This window comes from Eschrichtius robustus, chromosome 12, assembly GCF_028021215.1.
Source record: "Eschrichtius robustus isolate mEscRob2 chromosome 12, mEscRob2.pri, whole genome shotgun sequence".
Taxonomy (NCBI): domain Eukaryota; kingdom Metazoa; phylum Chordata; class Mammalia; order Artiodactyla; family Eschrichtiidae; genus Eschrichtius; species Eschrichtius robustus.
The window spans coordinates 52,215,853-52,237,490 of NC_090835.1; the positions used below are offsets into that span (position 1 = coordinate 52,215,853).

Consider the following 21,638-nt stretch of genomic DNA (forward strand, 5'->3'; position numbering starts at 1 on the left):
TTCTGCATAAAATTTATGCACATATACAGGTAATTCTAAGAGATTTCTAGGGATAGAATTGCCCAATTAAGGGATATCTGTAAGTTTGTTTTGAGAGTTACTACCAATTACCAACTCAAAACACTTGGCCAGTTCAAGTAGTACTGATTTCCTCACCAACCCAGAATGTTTAAGTGTTTTTATTTTTTGTCATTGTGATGGATATAAAATAGGTCATCCTAATGCGCATTTCCTTAATTGTTAGGAAGACTGAGAAATTAGATATCAGATTATTTTTTAATTTTTCTAATTTTGACGAACAGAAAAATATCTTCACTTCTGAATTTCTTTGATTACTAATGAGGTCAATGAATCATATTTTGGCCAACATGTCATGTTAAGAGACTTAATATATCACATATATCACAAAGGCAAAATTATGACAACATACCAAACTGTCTAAATTACATAAGAATCTATAAAATCGCCACAATTATGCACTTTGGTGTGTTTTAGTCTACCATAAACAGTTGACTATGCTGTTGAGGTTTAGTCATGATAGCAGCATAACAGAAGTGTGTGAATTGGACCTAGCAGCAAAGTGCCCTTGGAACCCTGCGTAGTAGCAACAGCCTGGTGATTGAGACCTAGCTTTAGCAGCTTAATTTACATTGGTTTTAAATTATTTATGCACAGAGGTCACAACTGACATTTCTTGCTTCGGCTCCGCTGTATATATGTATATCTCACATATATATGCACTATATAGGTATATATATATATATATGTATACATATATACCTACATATATATATGTAGGCTTTTTTTTAAGTATTATTTCAAAATAGTCAAAAGCTTAAAAGTTGGGAGTATGGTAGAAGGAACTTTTTCTTGAACCATCTGAGAGTAAGTTGCCAAACTGACGCTCCATCACTTCAAATACTTTAGGACATACTTTCTATAAACAAAGACAGTCTCCTGCATAGTTACAATATATTCGTGAAAATCAGGGAATTATCAGTGCTACATTAATAACTACCCATCCTTAGAGTTTTTCCACCTGTCCCGATAATATCTTATAGCGGAGTATCCAGTTCAGAATGTCATGTTGCATTTAATCATCACATCTCCTTCAGTGTTCAGTCTTTTCTTGGCTTTCATGACCGTGACACTTTTGATGGTTAAAGACCAGTTATTTTGTAGCATTTCCCTCAATTTAGGTTTGTCTGATGTTTTCTTATGATTGGATTCAGATTTTGTACTCTTGGCATCAGAATCAAAGAAGTGTTAGTGCGTCTTTCAACTAACACATGATTTCCCTTTGCCCCAAGATTGGTGATGTAATTTTGATCACTTGATTATGGTGCTGCTAACAGGCTTCTCCACTGTGAAGTTACTCATTTTGTAATTAATAAGTGTTTTGTGGAGAGGTACTTTAAAACTGTAAATATCCTGTTCCTCATTAAACTTAAATTTTATTTATTTAAAAAAAATAAATATTTATAACTGTACAGACACATAGTTTCCTGTTGTATTCAATGGGCTATAATGTTTAACTGTCATTATTTATTTTGATGCTCAAATTGTCCTTAATTTGACCATCAGGATCCCATTCAAGCTGGCTTTTGTGTCCTTTTAACATGTCCCCATTCTTACATTCTGACACAGCAAAATCTTACACTGTCCTTGCTTCAGTCCTAGAATCAACCATTTCTCCAAGGATCGATCCTTGGTTTCTTTTAACAGAAAATGGTCTTTAAAGACTAAAGTCTGGGCACTAGGTGTACTCACTGCTGGTGGGACATCACTACTCCCCAGACCTCTAAGTGACTAGAGCTAGGGAGCGTGTGTGTTTGTGTGTGCACGTGCGTGTGTATACACGCATGCACACTGATTTATATCTATTGCTGTATCTGTCAGAAACTATGTGTTTATACCAATAACTCCAATTCTAGTCTAGCACCATGAGATTAATTTTAGTTTCTCCCTTTCCATATTAATAACCCCCTGTGAGAAACCTGACTTCCGTTATCTTGAATAGACTTACTTATTTGATCAATCCTTCTGTATGCAACCAGTTCTCCATCTCTGCCACCACCTCCTCACTTGCGCGGATGCACTCCCCACCCTGCTGGGCTCTACCATTCCACCCTCAACTTCCTCAGCCTCAATGCCATTCTGCTTGGGCTCTGACACATCACACCTGGTTGCCACTACATGTGGACACGCTTCTTGTTCTAGCTGAGCTCTGAAACCCTATCTTACCCACTCTTACGTGTGGAAACCCTCTGTACTCTGCCTGGGAATCTGTCCCCAGGCCTGTAATTTTGATAAATGGAAAAATATCTTCATTTTATGAGATTGAGGAATTGTGTTTTTACCAACTTCTCATGTTGAGGCTTGATATATCACAAGTACCACAAAGCCAAAATTATGACAGCTTAACAAGATCATCCCCTTATTGTCTAATTCTCTTCTCCTTTACTAAGGATCATATATTTCTCATTTGTTAAAGGAAAATATCTCTGGAAATTATATAACTGAAACCTAACTGGGTAGAATATTTTTCAGCTTGAGAACGTTATTTCTTCACAGCATAATACTTGATTGACTTCTGAAACATTTGAAGATAGAGAAGCCTTCAGTTACACCAAAATAGTAGTTGTTCCAAGCTTCATATAGCAATTGTTTTCATTTACTGTCTATTTTCTTTTTTAAATTTGAGGTGGGGAAGACCTTATTTGACATTATTTTATTGTAAACATTGCTGACATTATCTTTTTTAATGTATTGACCTCCATTTTGCTGTTTTGATTTTTCTCTTATGCCCTGCCCCCAAGTAAAATTTCTCCTTATTTTGTTTTTAAAATATAAAACTTTTGGTGAGAGATAATTATTTTGTTCAAGTAGGAATTTGTTTTAAAATTCTGAGACTTATTAAGTATCTTTCTTACTCAGATGTGTCTGTACATATTACAGACAGATGCACACATTAGTGATACATTTATCAAAACTAACAAGTCATACCCACTAATGACCAGTTCTAATTATGACCTTTGTAAAGTTTACCGGGGACTATAATATTCCAGAATATGTACTACCTCTAGTGAGGATGATACTGTTATTCAAGGGAGACTCATATTTCAGGCCCAGGTCCTCACCATGACCCTAGGAGGTGCGTGCTATTTTCCCATTTTACTGATAAGAAAACCCAACCTCCACAATAATTGAGAGCGTGCTCCTATCACACAAAGGCTAAGGGGCAGAGGCTTGGTGAGACTCTAGAGCCTGTGTTCTTTTCACAGAACAACAATGCTTCTGTGTGTCAGAAGAGGAAATACAGTTGATTATACTTTATCTTAATTAATTCAGTACGTTAGGTTTATCTCATTTGTATGACATAAATAGTTCAGCTTTTTATCAAATAATTTATGTGCTTTCTTTGGCAGAAGTTATTTTCCTGTCAGTCATCTGTCCAGACCATTATATGACAGGTCATTTCTAATTATCTTCTAGAGTAATTACAAAGCCTATATTCATGAAGAGGAGAACTGAGTTCCTTTGAAACAAAGCATTTTCTTGAGATTTCCCTTTATTCAGCTGAAATAAAATATACTCTTATCAGAATGATTTTATGACATCTTTGAAAGTCTGATAATGTAACTTCACAGGAGTGATTTTTGAGCGGTTTATAGAGATGCATTGATCCTGCTGCAGTAGTTCTTGTTAAGCCAGCAATATTGTTCTAATGTTGGTCTATACAAACGAAATTATTATAAGACAGTTTTTATTCTCCAAGTTAAGATCTTTGAACTCAAATTTCTTATTTTTCATGGTTTTGCTCTGCATTTTGCAGAGGTTCTTCCTGATCTTCCAAAACCCTAATTTAGTTCTCCTCAGTGATCATTCTTTTCAGATTATCTCAAGTTTTTAAATTCAGTAATCACATTTTGTGCTCTGTGTATGAGTGTTTGGGGACCAGAAGTTCTTAGTGCTCTTATTATAGTTCCACGAAAGTTGTCCTAACAAACTTCCTTTTTTATAGGCAGTGAATATTGTCATTACATTTTGGTTCAATTTCCCTTCCCTATCATCTGTTAGTTTTATTCCAGTACAAGTCATCTGTTCTAGTAGTTCAGCTTGATTTCCTTTCCTCAGGTTTCTGAATCCTCTTAAGTGAAATATAACTTTTCTTTCCCTACTTGTAGTTGTGAGTTCCCTGAGACCTATAATGTCAGGCCATTGGTATCTCTAGGTCAGTGGCTAACCAGCTGGCAGGATGAGGCACAGTAGCTTCTGTTTTTATGGACCAGTTGTGAACCATCTGGCAAACTACAACCTCAAGGTTCATTTTTGGGAAAAGTGTTCTTTCCTCTTGAGCGTTTCCTTTTGTAGCCAGCAACCCTCTCCAAAAGGCCAGCATACTCATGCCAAGTGAAGCCACAGAGAATACAGCTCCACAGTGTTAGCTGTCTTTCCTGGAGACTTGGGAGAGGGAGTGACCCCAGGTGTACCTTCTAGGCTCAGGCACCGTGTTCTGTGATTATTTTATTCCAGAGGATGAGTTAGAAGGGAAAAGAATCTATGGCACAAGCTCAAGCAAATGCCTGCCCAAGTCCCTCAAACCTGAATTTATCATGTATTTTATCATCAAAAGAATTTAGGAAGAACTCTGGTATTTTTTAATGTTCTAATGTGAACTTTTGGATTTAACTGTCTTTCCTACAAAGATTTCTCAAAGCATTATCTGATGACTTTGAAAAATAAACAGTGTGTCCTTTAACATTCATAAAATTCATGAGTTCATAATTATACTTTAAAAAAAGAAAGCAAAAACAAATGAAAACTCCTTGATAACCACTGGGCCCAACTCTTGACTCAGAAATTTAAAGGGAAATATATTAGGTATTCTGCCTTTTCTATCAAACTGTATTTCAGGGCAATCAAAATAGCTCTAGTTGATAAACTCACTCTCTCAGAAGAATTCCAACCCATTTTTAACTCCTAATAAAATAATTGATTCAGCAACATCAGTGGGTGAAATCATTAGTTAAAAGGTTGACGGGGAACTTTACAGTGGTGGGATCAAGTTGTTACCAGTTAAATCCAGTGATCATTTATCAGTATCGCTAAAAATTGAGTACCCAGACACTGTGAGCCTCCTGGCATGACAGCATAGAAGTGCATGCTGAAGTGTGTAAGGATGAAATGATACATTTGGGATTTGCTAAAAATTTTTCAGAAAAAAAGTTGGGTGGGGCACAAAGATGATGTAAGAATGGTAAAATCTTAATAATTTTTAAATCTGGGTGATGGGTACATGGGGGTTCATTATACAATTCTCCTGTGAATTTTTATTATAAATGGTTTTAAACTAGCATTGAGGTTTGGGGGATGACAAATGGAAAAGAATATTACTTGGTCATTTTTCTTTGTTTTTGGTTTTTTTTTTACAAGTAACTTTCTGTTTGTGTTTCATGCTGTTATAACGTGGTCATCCCCATACTTGTGAAAGTTGACCTATAAAGTTACAGAATTAACATCATGTCCTTATGACAGATCTTTCCCTAGACCATTCTGACCTGGTTGCAGAGTTATTGAAGGAGTTGTCTAACCATAATGAACGTGTAGAAGAAAGAAAAATCGCCCTCTATGAACTCATGAAACTGACACAGGAAGAATCTTTCAGTGTTTGGGATGAACACTTCAAAACAATATTACTTTTATTGCTTGAAACCCTTGGGGATAAAGAGGTAAAATGGCAGAATATGTAAACAATAGCCTGTTTTTCCTGTCTTGGATTGCCTGTCATTGCCTATTAATCAAGTGCTACACAGATTTGGAAATTGGGAAAATGAGTCTTTTCTGCTGCTTCTTTCTGCCTGAAATTTTCACTGTAAAGTACTTTTTCTTCCCAACCAAGCAGCTCAGTGATTTTCAACAGTTGACAACAGGGAAAATGAAAGGTTGCTGACAAAATTTTTATAGGAGAGTACTTTTTTTTGCATATTTGAATTAGTTGTTCAAAAGTAAAACTTCCTTTTTAATAGAATGTAGTGGTTCTTGGTTTCTTTAAGAAGTATTCGTTTTCAACTAGAGATGTGAAAACTTGTGTAATATACCACATATTTTATGCAGTTGCCTACAATTCCCCCAACCCATATTAAGACCCTTAAGTTACAGAAATGGAAAATGTAAAGATCGTCTACAACCCAAAATATTAAAAACATTAAAATATTTCTTCTTAGCCTACAATCAGGGCTTTGGCATTAAAGGTTTTAAGAGAAATCCTAAGGCATCAACCAGCAAGATTTAAAAACTATGCAGAACTGACTGTCATGAAAACACTGGAAGCACATAAAGATCCTCATAAGGAGGTAAGTGACCTGATAGTACTTCTGATATTATTGCATGAAACATACAAACGTTGTTTGAAAGTACTCTTAGCAAGCATTTTCTTAATGTTCAAGGTAGTATCTGATTGAGAAGCAAACATATAATCTTTTCTGTTTAACGAATTACATTGATACCATGGCCTTTTACCTAAAATAGGTGAGCTCTAGGATATAATTTATCTGATTTCATTTTCTCCTATAATTCACTTTTAGATTTCCATTTAGAGTTCACCAATCTTAACTTCACTTTCCATTTACCAATAAGAATTTGGTTTTTTAAAATAACTAATGAAGATAAGAATCATTGTTATTTTAAAGTGGTAAATTGCCTATAGGAGCTAGATGTCTGTTAGAAGTTTACTCAGTAAAACAATGAGGACAGCTTTCCTGAAAGAGTCCTGTAAACCTGTCTTGTTACATTATAGTCAGGATATCCCCATCATGACCAATGACACTGATGAGATAATCAGTGAGATAAGATAATCATAAGGACTTTTATCAAAATAATTAGAAAAGCAAGTTTCAAATAGGGAGTGCAACTCTAAGAGGAAGCATCAGAGCAATACATAAGCAAAAGACAAGTCAAAAAAAGGAAGTTAAAACAACAGTGAGACAAAATAGATTAAAGTTAAGTATAAGAGCTAAAACTGTAAAACTCTCAGAAGAAAGCATAGGTGTGAATCTTTGTTACCTTGGGTTAGGCAATGGTTTCTTAGATACAATACCAAAAGCAGAAATAATCAACAAGGAAAAGAAGAGTAAATTGAACTTTATCAAAATTAAAAACTTTTGTGCTTCAAAGGATGCTCTCAGGAAAGTGAAAAGACAACCCATAACATAGGAGAAAATTTTTGCAAATCATGTCTGATAAGGGACTAACAACCATTATATATAAAGAACTCTCATAACTCAACAATGAAAAGGTAAATAACTCAGTTTTTCAACGAGCAAAGGATCTGAGTTGACATTTCTTCAAAGAAGATATACAAATGGCCAATAAGCACATAAAAGGATTCTCACCCTCATTAGTCTTTAGGGAAATGCAGCTAAAACCACAATGAAATACCACACTTCACACACATGATGAAGAACGATAGTAAGAAATGTTGGTGAGGATATGAAAAAATCGAAACCCTCTGGGTAATTCACTTTTCAGAAGCTGTGACTGTGAATCTTATAGGAGAGTGAGCCATAACTTTTAAATCTACCTGGATTTTTAATCCGATTTTTAAAAAAATCCAGTTGGTGTTTAGTAGTGGTACATCTGTAGCATCTTGCTGAAGGCTTAAAAAAACTATGTAATGTTTGTACTTTAGTTATCCACCTTCTGACCTAAATAAGGCCTTGTAGCATACCAGTTTTTACCAAAGATAAAATTGACATTCTTAAGCTGTTACAGCTGAAATTAGCCCTAGGTCTTCTGACTTGCAGTGTATTTTCCACTATACCTTTATAAGTACCTCTCACAGATTGAGAGCACAAATGAGACAATACCAAAGTAGCAGCAAAAGCAATAATTTTTACATGTTTTCAAGACCATCTTTAGAGATTACAGATTCCAATAAAAATATAGATAACTGTTTCTTCTCTTCGTTGCAGAACCAGTGTTTTACCCTCCCCAAGTCCAATATAGAAGGAAAGAAAATCATTATGAACAGTAGGGGAAATAGCCTGTTAACTTGATAACATATTAATGAAATGATTTTTATTTTATTTTGTTAATAACGTGATAAAAGGCACAAGCCCTCCTGGAGTTGAGGGTCTTAACGATGAGCAGGGTCTCAGCGTGGCTGATGCAGAGGACTCCAGTCACAGTGTAGTCTAGGTGGACAGAGCCTCCACTCCCCTGCAGAACTAGACCACAATATCATGTTAAAGTTGCTTTTAATCACTGAATCAAGCCAACATTAAGAGAGCACAAATGAAGGAAGAATGATGTAAAAAAGCACCATGTTTCCATCTTCTAGCTTCAACAGTTATCAACATTTTACCAAACCTGTTTTATCTGTACCCTCACCTTTATGTTTGTTTGTTTAGTGTTTTCAAAGAAAATCCCAGATATCATGTCCTATGACGTATTTCATGAAGTGTATACATCCAGGACACAGTATAAGTTTTACAAAATTACTTCCCTGCTAAATGTTGACCTCTTTGTTTTAGGTGGTGAGATCTGCTGAGGAAGCTGCGTCAGTGTTGGCCACTTCAATCAGTCCGGAGCAGTGCATCAAAGTGCTTTGTCCCATCATCCAAACTGCAGATTACCCAATTAATCTGGCTGCAATCAAAATGCAAACAAAAGTGATAGAGAGAGTTTCCAAGGAAACCCTTAACCTGCTTTTGCCAGAGATTATGCCAGGCCTAATACAGGTAAGCAGCAAAGCTTGGAGGAATAAGCTATGTGTGATACATTTGGGACTCAGTTATTTTAGACACTTGCCAGGCAACACTAGTGGCATGACCAAGCCTTCCTGCTGTCTTAGGTGTTCGGAGCAAAGACTTTCCGTAATTAGCTCTGTGTGTGTGTGGTAGAATATACAAAACATAAAACTTACCATTTAGCATGGTAACTTACCATTTAATGTGGTTTTTTTCTATGCATACAAACCCACACATATAAATACTTTTAAAAAATGGGATCATATTTTGTAACATGCTTTGCTTAACTTAATCATAGATTGTGAACTTTTTCCATCCAATAAATAATATTCTATAATGTAATTTTAATGACTATTATTACATAGTATGTATATTAAGATCCCTCCTGAAGAGAGTTAATCATTCATTTCTTTGTGCTTCTGTAGTATTACCTTTGTGACTCTGTTCTAAGCCAAATACTACTAAATTGTGAGGTCCTTGAAGATAAGATCCAAATCTTTTCCTTTCTTATCTGTGCTTTGGTGCTAAGAACAGAATATACATAATAGGTGTGTGTCATACATATAGTGGGTACTGAATAAATGTTTGTTGGATGAATAACTTAGAGTAATGGTAGGGATGGGCCAGATGTTAAGCTTAATTCAGCCTGGATTACAGGAGTACCTTGACTGCCAGGCCAAGGAGTTTAGGTTTTACTCAATAGTGAGGAGCTGTTGAATTCACTACAGCTGAAAGCTTTAGGAAGGTTAATTCAGAGGCTTCGGCAGGGTGGATTGGCAGAGGGGCAGCCCCAGAGTCAGAGGAGTGCAGCTTTCCAAGCTAAGTAAGAAAGAACCCGATAAGGAAGGCTGACAGTGGAGTGGGGGTGCCAAAGGGGAGATGGAGGAGGGAAGGGCACGCCTCTGCCTGAAAAGGTGAGAAATTAACTTTGTCCAGTCAGTAAAGCTCTCTCTCCTCAGCACACTTGGGATCTCCTCTTTGAGTTGCACTTCTGTCTCTGTGGAATGGTACTTTCCTCGGATCCTGCAGGAGTGCTAACAAGGACCTTTCTTCCCAGGGTTATGATAATTCGGAGAGCAGTGTTCGGAAAGCTTGTGTCTTCTGCCTGGTGGCTGTTCATGCGGTAATTGGTGATGAACTAAAACCACATCTCAGCCAGCTCACTGGCAGTAAAGTAAGTAGTGCTGCTGTTCTAAAGAGGGTGGCTGTGGGTCCTTCTTCAAAATTTAGTTCTTTGAGTGTGTTAAGGAGTAAATTTGGGGGCTTCCCTGGTGGCGCAGTGGTTGAGAATCCACCTGTCAATGCAGGGGACACGGGTTCAAGCCCTGGTCCGGGAAGATCCCACATGCTGCGGAGCAGCTAAGCCCGTGCCACAACTACTGAGCCCGCGTGCCACAACTACTGAAGCCTGTGCGCCTAGAGCCCATGCTCCACAACAAGAGAAGCCACTGCAATGAGAAGCCCACGCACCGCAACAAAGAGTAGCCCCCGCTCACTGCAACTAGAGAAAGCCTGCGCGTAGCAACGAGGACCCAGCGCAGCCTAAAATTAATTAATTAATTAATTAATTTAAATAAAAAGAGTAAATTTGTTATTCGGATTTTAATTAGGCTTTGCGAATCCAACTTATTCCTCTTACCATTTGCAGTTTAGCTGTTTGTACTGTCACATCTGTTACTCAGGTGAGGTCAGTGGTTTGGTAGGGTGGTTGGTAGACTGCTGTGAAAAAAATGCCTACAGCTTCTGGTTATTTATTGATCACCAACTGACTCTCCTCACTCCCACACCCAAATCCTTACCCCCAAGGGCTGTTTAATTAAGAATAAATAGTAGTTATATATCCATGGATTTATATGTCCCCAAATATGGAACAATTGAACATTTAAAAAATCTTCCTTTACGAACTATGATAATCAAGTATTTGTTCTCCTCTTTCTGTTCTTATTATGATCACAATAAATGTTTAACTTTGATTTGTTATGTTAAAATAAATTTTCCAATTAGTCCTTAAGATGCAAAAAAAACACAAAATCAGTCTTGCTTTCTTCATTTCTTTGATACTATCAAAACCTTGAAATTTGTTCTAAGGGGTGAGGATAAACTATGATTGTTGAATTATGGTTTATGAACCAGTTAACTGGCAAGACACTCACCTTCATATAAAAAGTTTCCCCAAATCCTAACAGTTGTCATTACCATAATCAAATTTATTTTTTAAGTAGCAAAGGGAAGAAAAAATACATAGAAGGAAAAAGAGCTCAGGTATATACCTTACATTAAATACCTATACAAGTTATAGATAGATTAAAGCAGTGGTTCTAGGGACTTCCTGGAGGTCCAGTGGTTAACACTCTGCGCTTCCACTGCAAGGGGCGCAGGTTTGATCCCTGGTCAGGGAACTCAGATCCCACATGCTGTGTGGCGTGGCCGAAAGAAAGAAAGAGAAAGCAGTGGTTCTTAACATTTTCTGTGTTACAAACCACTTTGAGCTTTAGGTATAATCTCATCCCAAGAAAAATAAATGCATACAGATAAATTTTACACATAGTTTCGTTGTGGGGGGGCGTTCAGTGAGCCTCTGAATCTCGTGGACACCAGGTTTAAAAACCCTTCGGTCAAAGACAATGTTAAAAAAGCAAACTTTGAACAAAGTGGTTTTCAGAGAAAAATGTATCCTGAGTTTTGTCATAAGTTTAAGTTAGGTCCTGATAATCCAGAGTTGTCTGTAGAAGAATTAAAATTCAGCACTTTACCAGAATACTAGGCAGCCAGTAGTAATGTTGCATGTGAAGACAGTAGGTGGGAAAAATATCTGAGAATGACATTAGGTGAAAAAAAAGTAGAAAACAGAATTGGATGTGCTTTGATTCCAAACTATAAAAATATGATCTCGTACAATAAAGACTGCAAAATGACAGAGAAATCAAAAACATTCTTGTTAGGAGAGCAGTTAGGAGAGAGTAGTTGTCTGAGATCTTGGGTGCTGGAGCCCAAGTGCCTAATTGCCTCTCCTGGCCCACTTCTCTCTACCCCTGTGACCTTAGGCAGGGATGGCACATCCTGTATCTCGATTTCCTCATCTGTAAAATGTTGTGAAGATAAAAAGAGAGAATTTAAAGCAGTATATTGTATAGCACATACTGCTCAAATGTTTATCATTATTGTCTTAATGGTGACTTCTTTTTCTAAGTTTTGTATGTTATCGCTATAACATTTTTTGAAAAGGCATGCTAGAATACTCAGTCCTGAACAAACTGAGACTTAAAAATTTTTTTTTTGAAATTCTTAATTAGCAACAGTAACTGGGGCATTATAATAACCCCTCAGTCTAAAATATCTTTTGAAGCTCACATATGTATAATTTTTTTTAATGAGCATCTTACAATCATTTAGAGCAGCTTTCTCAAATGACGTGTTTGGCTTGAATCTGCAGATGAAGCTACTGAATCTTTACATCAAACGCGCACAAACAGGTTCTGGAGGAGCTGATCCCACTACTGATGTTTCTGGACAAAGTTAGTGAAGCTGATGGAAGTGAACCAGGTCTCTCAAAGGAAGGACAGACAGACCACCCTCATCAATGAAAGGAAATTTTCAAATACATCTTTTGGAAGTTACCATTGTTTCCCAGTTTTAGTTTTTTGTTTTGTTTTGTATTTTCTGTAACAGAGGGCTATCCTCAGTCTGCATGTAACTTTTATGGTAGTTATTCCAAATTCAAGAAGAAGCAGTATTAACATCAGTTGGTCAATACAGAGTAATTTTTAATCTAATTCATCATTTCACATGTTTTACTTCTTTGTCCTCCCATTAACCTTTGCCAGTGTTATGATTGTATCCATTTTTTTAAATGCTGGTTAAACAGGAATGCTTAAAGCTTTAAAAGTTTAACAGTCTAAAACATTTTTTGGCCTTTATTCAAATGCAGAATAATATTTTTATTGCTACTTTGAGTTTTGTCCCGTATCATGTCCTATGCTAGAAATATTGAAATGATGTGAAATAAAGCAGGACTAATCTGAACTACAGCTGGACTCTGTTGGTGTGATGGTGATACACGTCATTAATTAGTTGCAACTTCTTTGGGGTGATCTGTAGTTTAAAACTAAGACCTCAAAGACATGTTACAGAATCAGCCAGTTCTGTAAGGCTGATACCCTTTATTGGTTGTTGATCTTGCCATCTTTATTTAAAACCATGTCCCCTCTATGATCCCTTAAGAAAGCTGTACCAAATCATCAGCCTGTATTTTTCTTGTTACTTATTAAAATAGAAGGTTTCATTGCAGGGTTTTTTGGTTTGTTTATCTTTGTTGTGAATGATGCTTTTTTTATTTATTAATATCAAATTCACTTATGAATAAACTTGATAATGGAAACATAAAAAAAAAATCAAGTGCATGTGTGTCCTTGACTGTCTTCTGTTTCTCATTTAATAAACAAACTAATTATTGAGACATGGGAGTCGACCAGCACCTTTTCTTTAAATGGTGGAACCTGGTTTCCTTTTACCATGAAGTTGTCTTACTTGAAAACATTGATCCTGATGAGAGAGAAGATGGTGCCAAGGTTATTATCTTTGTATAATGGGCTCAAATTCTCTACCTCTTCAGGGCTAATACTTTTAACTGAGCTGCTGCCTATAGTGTCTTTTGGAAAACTATTAAAAGGGTGATTTTCTGTTACTTTTTAACAAATTTTTTTAATCACCTTTTGCTACACCTCTTATTTTCATGTGCAGCCAACTTTCAAAAATTACCAGTTTTGGTGGAAGGCAAATTAGGTAATTTGGAACCAGGATACTAATGATTTCTCATCTTGACTTTTTTTTAAATCCTAACATAAAGTGAATTTGACTGGAAAGGCAAATACCTATTAGGGAGGCAATTTGCTTTTGTTACAGAGTTATCTGTACTTTCTCTGTTTAATCGAAAAAATGTAGAAATGTATGTAAAGAATTTAAGGCAAGAGTTCTGAATGGATGATTTGTGATAGGCTTTTACCTTCCTTCGTTTTTGTTCTAGCAGCAGGAAAATAGTTTCTCTATATCCCCCCCTTTATCTGTAACAATTTTGTTTTCTACTGTTAATTACATTGTGTATTTATAGTTCTATGCTTACTGTTGTGCATATACTGGCAATAAAACTGTACATAACATTACTTGAACAAATTAACAATGTATATCAGTTGTTTTTCTGTCTCACTGTGTGACAAGCCACTTGTCTCATAACTAGGTTTTTAAAAATGTTTAGAAAGTCCTGTTTCAGTGGTATTCTCATGAATTTGTAAGTGCATCCAAGGAGAAAAGATGTGTCAGGGGTAGCAGTCACAGTCCAATGTATATAGCTCTATATGCATGTATATATTATAGCTTATCCTTAAAAAGAAAAGGTATTTTAAACATTGAACTCGTCTCAGTAATGCTTTATGTTCCATGACCTTTGGTATGTTTTATAATCATTTTGGATCTAAATATTGATCTAATTTTGACCTCTTCTTTAAGGTCCTGCTCTAACTAATGTTGACAACTAAATAGAGTGGCTTAAGCTGAATAATAACTCTACTTGAAAACTTAGATCAAACACCTGGCATCTAAAGGCAGGCACTCAAGAAATGAATGAACTGAGTAACAGAAGAGTATGGTTTAATGTGACGAAGTGAAAGCTAAGTCATGTTTAAAATTCTGTTATTTCAGTTGATAAGACTATGAGAAAGTTATTGTTGACTATTCAGATTGCTATATATAATACCTTTAATTTGTTCATTCCAGAAACATATTAAGATGTCGGCTATTAAAGAATGGTGATAAAAAGCTGCTGGTTAAATTTTTTTCTTTCTGCTTTTCTCCCCTAAGCTAATCATCAGTGTCATTCATTTACCCACGCTGCTGAGAACCAATTAAAAAAGCATATAATTCCAGGTTTTAAAACATGTTTGTTTCTTGTGGGTTTTCAAAATCTGTAATAGACTTCTGACATTTTCAAGTAAGGTATGGTTTGGACCTGAGGTTTCATATTTGGAGCAAATTTGCTATATTCCTTCATATTTTATTATAAACTTCAGGTCAAAATGACTTTTCACCAAGTTATGTCTTACAGTATAAAACTAAAATCTTCAGGCCAGATCTATTTGTAAATTCAAGTGTTTCTTATTATTGTTAATTTAGAAAAACATTTACAGTAAATAGAAATGAGGATTAGTAATGTTATTCCATAATACATGAGGGTTTTTTTTAATTTAACCTTTGATAGCTTTGCTTCCTGTATTGTTTTAGTTCATTTTATTGCAGTTAATCAGTGTAGTTTTATAGCCATGCAAATGAAAGGTCTAGAATTAAGCTTTAAAAAAAACTGTCAGTTAAAAAGTTATCCATCTCTATTGTGGAATATTTGGAAAATAATGAAAAACTGAGGGAGAAAAAATTACCTCTCATAGCACCACTTGAGATGATCTGTGTTGTTATTTTGTGGAGTGCTAAGATAATCAATTTGATTTAATGCTGAAAACTGTAAGGGAACATTTAAGTTTTGTTAACCAGAGAATGACAAGATTAGAATTAGCTAAGATTTTGAATGCTTCTGTTTTGTGCATGTATTTAACAATACATTTTGAATATATTCCTTCTTTGTTTTTCTATAGGATGACTTCTAACAGCAGCAAAATATTCATTGGTATGTGTGCAGCATAATCCTGGGTTGTTGATCTTCACTGGATATTCTTATAACAAATAGCTACATCTTTGGCACATTTCCAATTATTTCCTACTTGGCAATTTAATAGATGCCTTTACTATGAAATTACTAAATATAGTAATATATATAAGGATTGTAATATAATATAAACAATCCTTATTTAAAGATATACTAATTACTTAAATAGCTGGGTTTAAATTACTCTTATAATAGTAATCGAAATAGAACAGGAAAATACAAGAAATCTTTATATGTATCGGAATTTCAGTATTTCAAACTTACCTACATTCATCCATGCAGAAGATATGTGAGTAGTTGCCTTCAGGGAGACAGAGTAGAGCAAATAACCATGATACAGTGTGGTTAGTGCTATAGTAGAGAATAACACAGGGTGCTGATGGGAGCTAGGGAATGGGGGTGGGGGTACACATAAGGAGTAATCACAGAAGGCTTCCTAGGAGAAGAGGTGATGTTTAAATTTAGTCTAGAAACTGAGTGGGTCTGAGGCTCATTGGGGTGACAGGGTAGGGAGAGCAGAGGGAAGCCAAAGAGCAAGGCAGTGCTCTATGAAGTAAGAAGCATTACGGCATGTCCCTGGAACTTTTTAAACCATGATTTGTTTTGGAAAATGTTAAAAGAAATCTCATATACTCTCTTAAAAGTCCCCATAAAATATGTTTCAAAAAGAAAAAAAAAAAATCTGTGCATTCTCACAATCAAGAAAGCTTGGCTATAGCTTTTCTTTCAGGGGTTTTAGTTCAAAAGTTTTCCTTTTCTTACAAAGTTATAATACTGAATTTGCTTTCCAGACTGAATGTATCATTTGTGTCTCCCCAGCTGGCCATCATTACACAGGTTGGTTTAGCTGGAACATGGGATGCCAGTGGAGAATGACCCCAGATTGAGTACTAGATACTCTGAGATATAATCTAACTGAACTAAGGAGTTCACTGAAGACTTAAACTGAAGAACAGCATGATTAGAATTAACATCACAAACACCTCAATTTTACGTACTCTGAAAACTTCAGAAGTGAGTTAGTTTTTAGGTTACAATTTTTTTACAGATTGGTCTCTATGAATCTGGTTCTGATTACCCTTATTTACCTACTAAATATTTGAGCACCTGCTCTGCATCTGACACCTCTAAAATCTGTCTGCTGTAAATATGTAGCTGTGGATCGGGTAATAGGAGAGATGCATTAATGTGCTTTCAGAAATGTGATCGGTACAGGAGGGACCGGCCTGTAACTCAGGGTAGGAGGTGCTGCTTCTTGCAAACCATCCTGACCAGATAGCCCTGAAGGCAGCCCTGGTCACCCAGTATTTTTTCCCGTAAGAAAGTGTGAATCTGTTCTTTTTATTGGAAATGAGTGCAAAAAGGGATTGCTTGCTGGTTATAGTTTAAAGCCAATTTTACAACATTAATTTTTATCTAAGTTCAGGTCAGAGTAGAGACTTAGAGTTGAATTATTTCAACAAAGCAAGAAATGTGCCTTTTCTTCTCCATCCTCCTAAAGCCATGGTTTTCGACTAGGGATGATTTTGCCCACTGGAAGACATTTGGCAATGTCTGGAGGTATTTTGGGTTGTCACAACTCAGTGGGGGAGTGCTACTGACACCTAGTGGGTACAGGCCAAAGGCGCTGCTGAGCATCTTACATACACAGGACTGCCTTACCCCCCACCCCACCAGACGCAAAAAACAAGTATACAGCCCCAAATGTCAGTAATGCCCAGGTTGAGAAAACTTGCACCAAAGCAAAGGAGTTTCCATGGATAGTTCCACGGGTAACACAGCCCAGTTTAAAAACACTGAATCAGTTTTTTACACTAATGTTGAATACAAAGGTGAACAATCCAGAACTCATTTCCAGCTGAATTTTAGGATAAATTTTCCCATTTTTTAATACATATGGACTCACATGCCAAACATTCAACACAAATCATTGATCCTCAACTCAACCCAAACTATTTTCTACTTTTTCTCCTACAACTTACTCCAGTCTAAAGTCTCAGTCCAATGCTAGGGTAGCCCTTCAGATTTTCCTCTAAGAGAAATGGTGATTTTTATTTCAAAGAACTGATTTCTAGCTCTTGAGGTCAGAGAATTTCCATACAGTGAGGCTTCCTCCAGGTCTGCAGCAATGTAGATGACCGAGGAGACCCAGAAGAATGGCCTTGAGGTTTGTTGGCCAGTATTAAGTCGATATTCAAATATTGTGTAATTCCACCTGTATGAGATACCTAGAGACAGAAAGTAGAATGGTGTTTGTCAGGGGCCGCAGGGTGGAGGGAATAGGGCATTATTGTTTAATGGGCACAGAGTTACTGTTTGCAATGATGAAAAGAGTTCTGGAGAAGGATGGTGGTGACAGTTGCAAAACAATGTGAATATATTTAATACCACTGAACTAAACATTTTTAAATGATTAAGATCGTAAATTTCTTATGTGTATTTTACCACAATTAAAAATAATTTAAAAAATAATGGTCATGGGCTTCCCTGGTGGTGCAGTGGTTAAGAATCCGCCTGCCAGTGCAGGGGTCACAGGTTCGAGCCCTGGTCTGGGAAGATCCCACATGCCGCGGAGCAACTAAGCCCATGCACCACAACTACTGAGCCTGCGCTCTAGAGCCCGTGAGCCACAACTACTGAAGCCCGCGTGCCTAGAGACCATGCTCCACAACAAGAGAAGCCACCATGATGAGAAGCCCGTGCACCACAACGAAGAGTAGCCCCCGCTTGCCGCAACTAGAGAAAGCCTGTGTGCAGCAACGAAGACCCAACGCAGCCAAAAATAAATAAATAAAATTTCTTTTTTAAAAAGTGCCTCAAAGATTTTTTTAAATAAATAAATAATGGTCATTAAAATGAGGTCAAAATACAAAAGTAATTAAGAACTCTGTTCACCACCTGATTACTGTGAACAACTCTATGTAAAGATGTTTGGGTAAATAATATATCGAATGATACCTATGGTGTATAATATATATATATATACTGAGTATTTAAAAGAGCAGAGTAGGCAAATTGAAGCAACTCTTTCTTTTTAATTTTTTGGCTGCGTCGGGTCTTAGTTGCAGCACGCGGTCTCTTTCACTGTGGCGCGCGGGCTCCTCTCTAGTTGTGGCATGCGGTTTTCTCTTTCTAGCGGTGGCGTGCGAGCTCAGTAGTTGTGGCGTGCAGGCTTAGTTGCTCCACAGCATGTGGGATCTTAGAACTCCGACCAGGGATTGAACCCACGTCCCCTGCATTGGAAGGCGGATTCTTAACCACTGGACCACCGGGGAAGTCCCAAAGCAACTCTTGTAAAAGTTGCTGTGTTGAGATGTGTTGCCCACAAAGATTGCAAAATTTCAATCATGGCTTCGTCTCTTGCACTCTGCTCATTTTGTTCATTCACTGATTTCAGTGATTCTGACTTCACCACTGATGGGTTTTTCTAAATTTGGCATATGGAATCAGACCCACTTTGTCTAAGTCCTGCCTCCTTTAAGGTTCATACCATAGGTAGATCTGCCACCTTCTGCCTCCTGTCACCACCCTTGCCTTCTGCTGTTGTATCAACTAGTTGGCATCTGTCCTAGATTTCCTCACCTTCCCAAGAGAGGATAGTAGCAGAGAATGGATTATGCAGTGAAGCTGCTCAAGTGCAAAGTCACTATTTCCACCACTTGGACAAGTTAATCTCTCAAAGCTTCAATTCCTCATCTACAGAGCAGCAAAAACAATAGCACTTATCACATAAGAATATTATGGGACTAAATGAAATAATGCCTGTTTCTTGGGCATAGCCTGACACTCCACATGTGAGGGCCTTTAGAGCTGCAGTCTTAGACGGGGTACAGCCATCCAGCTGACTCCCAGGGCTGCTGCTGTCTTCCTTTGTGCTCAGTCATTTCACCATCCTTGGACCTGAGCTGCTCCACCCAGCCATCAAAGACCCAGCATTTCATTTGCTAATTGCGGGGCTTTAAAATAATTTTTTTTGATTGTGGTAAAAAACCATGTAACATTAAACTTAACCGCTGTAGCCATTTTTAAGTGTACAGTTCAGTAGTGTTAAGCACATTCACATTGTTGTACAGCAGACCTCTAGAACTTTCTCATCTTGCAAAACTGAAATTCTACTCCCATTAAACACTAATTACCCTTTCTCTAGCGCTTGGCACCCATCCGTCTACTTTTTGCTTTTATGATTCTAACTACTTCAGATACTTCATAGGAGTGGAATCACACAATATTTTTGTCCTTTTGTGACTGGCTTATTTCACTTAGCATAATGTCCTCAAGGTTCATCCGTGTTGTGGCATGTGCCAGGATTGCCTTCTTTTTAAGGCCGCATAATATTCCAGTGTGTGTATATACTACATTTCTTTACCCATTCATCTATTTTGGAAATTTGTGTTGCTTCCAACTCTTGGCTGTTGTAATGCTGCACAGGCCTTTTTTTTTTTTAAACCATTTATGTGTTTCTAGCACTGTCCACAATACTTGAACATAGCAAGTCTTAATACTTGTTTTATAAATGAATACATGAATAAATTAATTCAGTGAGTCTTTAGAATATCCAAGTCTCCTAAAAACAATAAAATTGTTCTATGTGTCTTTACATTCTGACTTTTGTTGCTGCTTTATATTTTAGCGTGAAAATATGTAATAAATACTGTATACTAATTGTTCTTTCCTATGTGTCAGGTTTTGTGCCGAGTACTTTAGATGCATTAACTTTTCATTCTAATCATACAAGGCAAGTATTATTATTATCATCATCATCTCCAGTTTACAGAAGAGAGACTAAGAGAAGTTAATTGATTTGCCCAAGTCATGTAGCTCATAAGCTGTGTTTTAAACCCAGACTGAGGCCAGAGATAGAAAACTTAATCTCTGTGCTATAAATGCTCTAGTTATTGTACATGAACATTTTTTAGGTCCCCTCCCAACTTTGTGAATAGTGGTGCCTTTAAGATCTAAAAAAAAACCACCTATGGCATTTCAAAACTGCTCTTTAGCTGCTGTATAAATAAATAAATAAAATTCAAAAATTTTTTAAAAAACTGCTCTTTAGGTATTTTGAAAAACTGGTGCATAAGAATAGTGAGTTTCTAAAAATGCACACATCTCACCTAGGGAAGTACAGAAGTACTCAGAATAAGTAAAAATAATATCCATAGTAGTTAAAGAAGAGGATGCAATTTCCATATCCTCTATTGTCCTGGAAGCATTGATAAAATGAGGCCTTATAATTCAACCCAAACAACATTTGTCTTGGAGATGCCTGATAACCCGAAGTGTGGCTAGGCAGGGCAGCTAAGCTCCAGCCCTAACATCTCGCTGAGACTAATACTTATTTCATCATCCTTTCTAACTGTGCCTCCTTCCTTTGCTTGCTTGTCTTCAAGCCTGGTTGGCAAGAGACGTCTCAGGAAGACACCATACAATAGCCCTAAGGAGGGGTAGTCAGCCCAGACTGGAATACAGGTATAGTAAGGGAATGTCTCCAAGAAGAAGAGGGAAAGAGGGAAAGAGGGAAAAGAAAGAGGGGGATTCATGATGAGCCGATGTATTGAGAAGGGGTTTTCTCAGACTTTGGGAGTGAATGTAGGTAATTCGACAAGCAAATGAAAAGCAAATTATGTATCATAATATACTATATCCTTATTTGTGAGTATTTACACATAACGATGGTATTAATGAAAGTTGACTTCACCAAAAAGCTGCTTTAGCTCTGATTGGGTAGGAGGTATATAGATTACCCAATCCTTACCTTCCCTTGAAGAAAGTGAATAGATTGTGTCTAAAACCACATACAATATCAGGAGATATAGCTAAAGGTTGAAAGTGGCTGCTTTGGAAACTAGCAACGTCATGAGAAGGGAGGTTGGGGCAGGGGACTGTGCTTTGTTACTGATGGATGTTTTAAGCTATGTACTTTTACCACTTTGATTTTCTTTAAAAGTAAATGAATTACACCAGCACTTCCAGATGTGTATTGTTCATGGTGCAAAACAACAACCAAAAAAAAAAAAAAAACTAACGTGTACATGATATATGATTTCAAAGTTTGGGGGAAAAAAGGGTACATTCAAGATTGCAAATCTGGGATATAGAGACAGGAGGAACTGAGGAAGAGAGGAAAAAGACTATTTGAGATGTGGGGTATGACTTCATTTGTATGACTTCATATATATTTG

At 36.8% G+C, this 21,638-nt stretch overlaps 1 protein-coding gene across 3 annotated transcripts in view; it reads left to right on the plus strand.

Moving 5' to 3' along the window:
• CLASP2 (cytoplasmic linker associated protein 2) overlaps positions 1 to 14,477 on the plus strand; it is a 170,054-nt gene extending 155,577 nt beyond the window's left edge. For 2 of the 3 annotated variants that reach the window (XM_068558803.1, XM_068558804.1), the window contains 5 exons: positions 5,539 to 5,732; positions 6,228 to 6,356; positions 8,535 to 8,741; positions 9,808 to 9,924; positions 12,184 to 14,476. In XM_068558803.1, the coding sequence (XP_068414904.1) occupies positions 5,539 to 5,732; positions 6,228 to 6,356; positions 8,535 to 8,741; positions 9,808 to 9,924; positions 12,184 to 12,270 (734 nt within the window). In that variant the 3' untranslated portion in view covers positions 12,271 to 14,476. Of the gene's footprint in view, positions 1 to 5,538; positions 5,733 to 6,227; positions 6,357 to 8,534; positions 8,742 to 9,807; positions 9,925 to 12,183 lie in introns of all 3 variants that reach the window. The other variant, XM_068558805.1, reaches the window with a different exon arrangement.
• Positions 14,478 to 21,638: the final 7,161 nt, after the last annotated feature.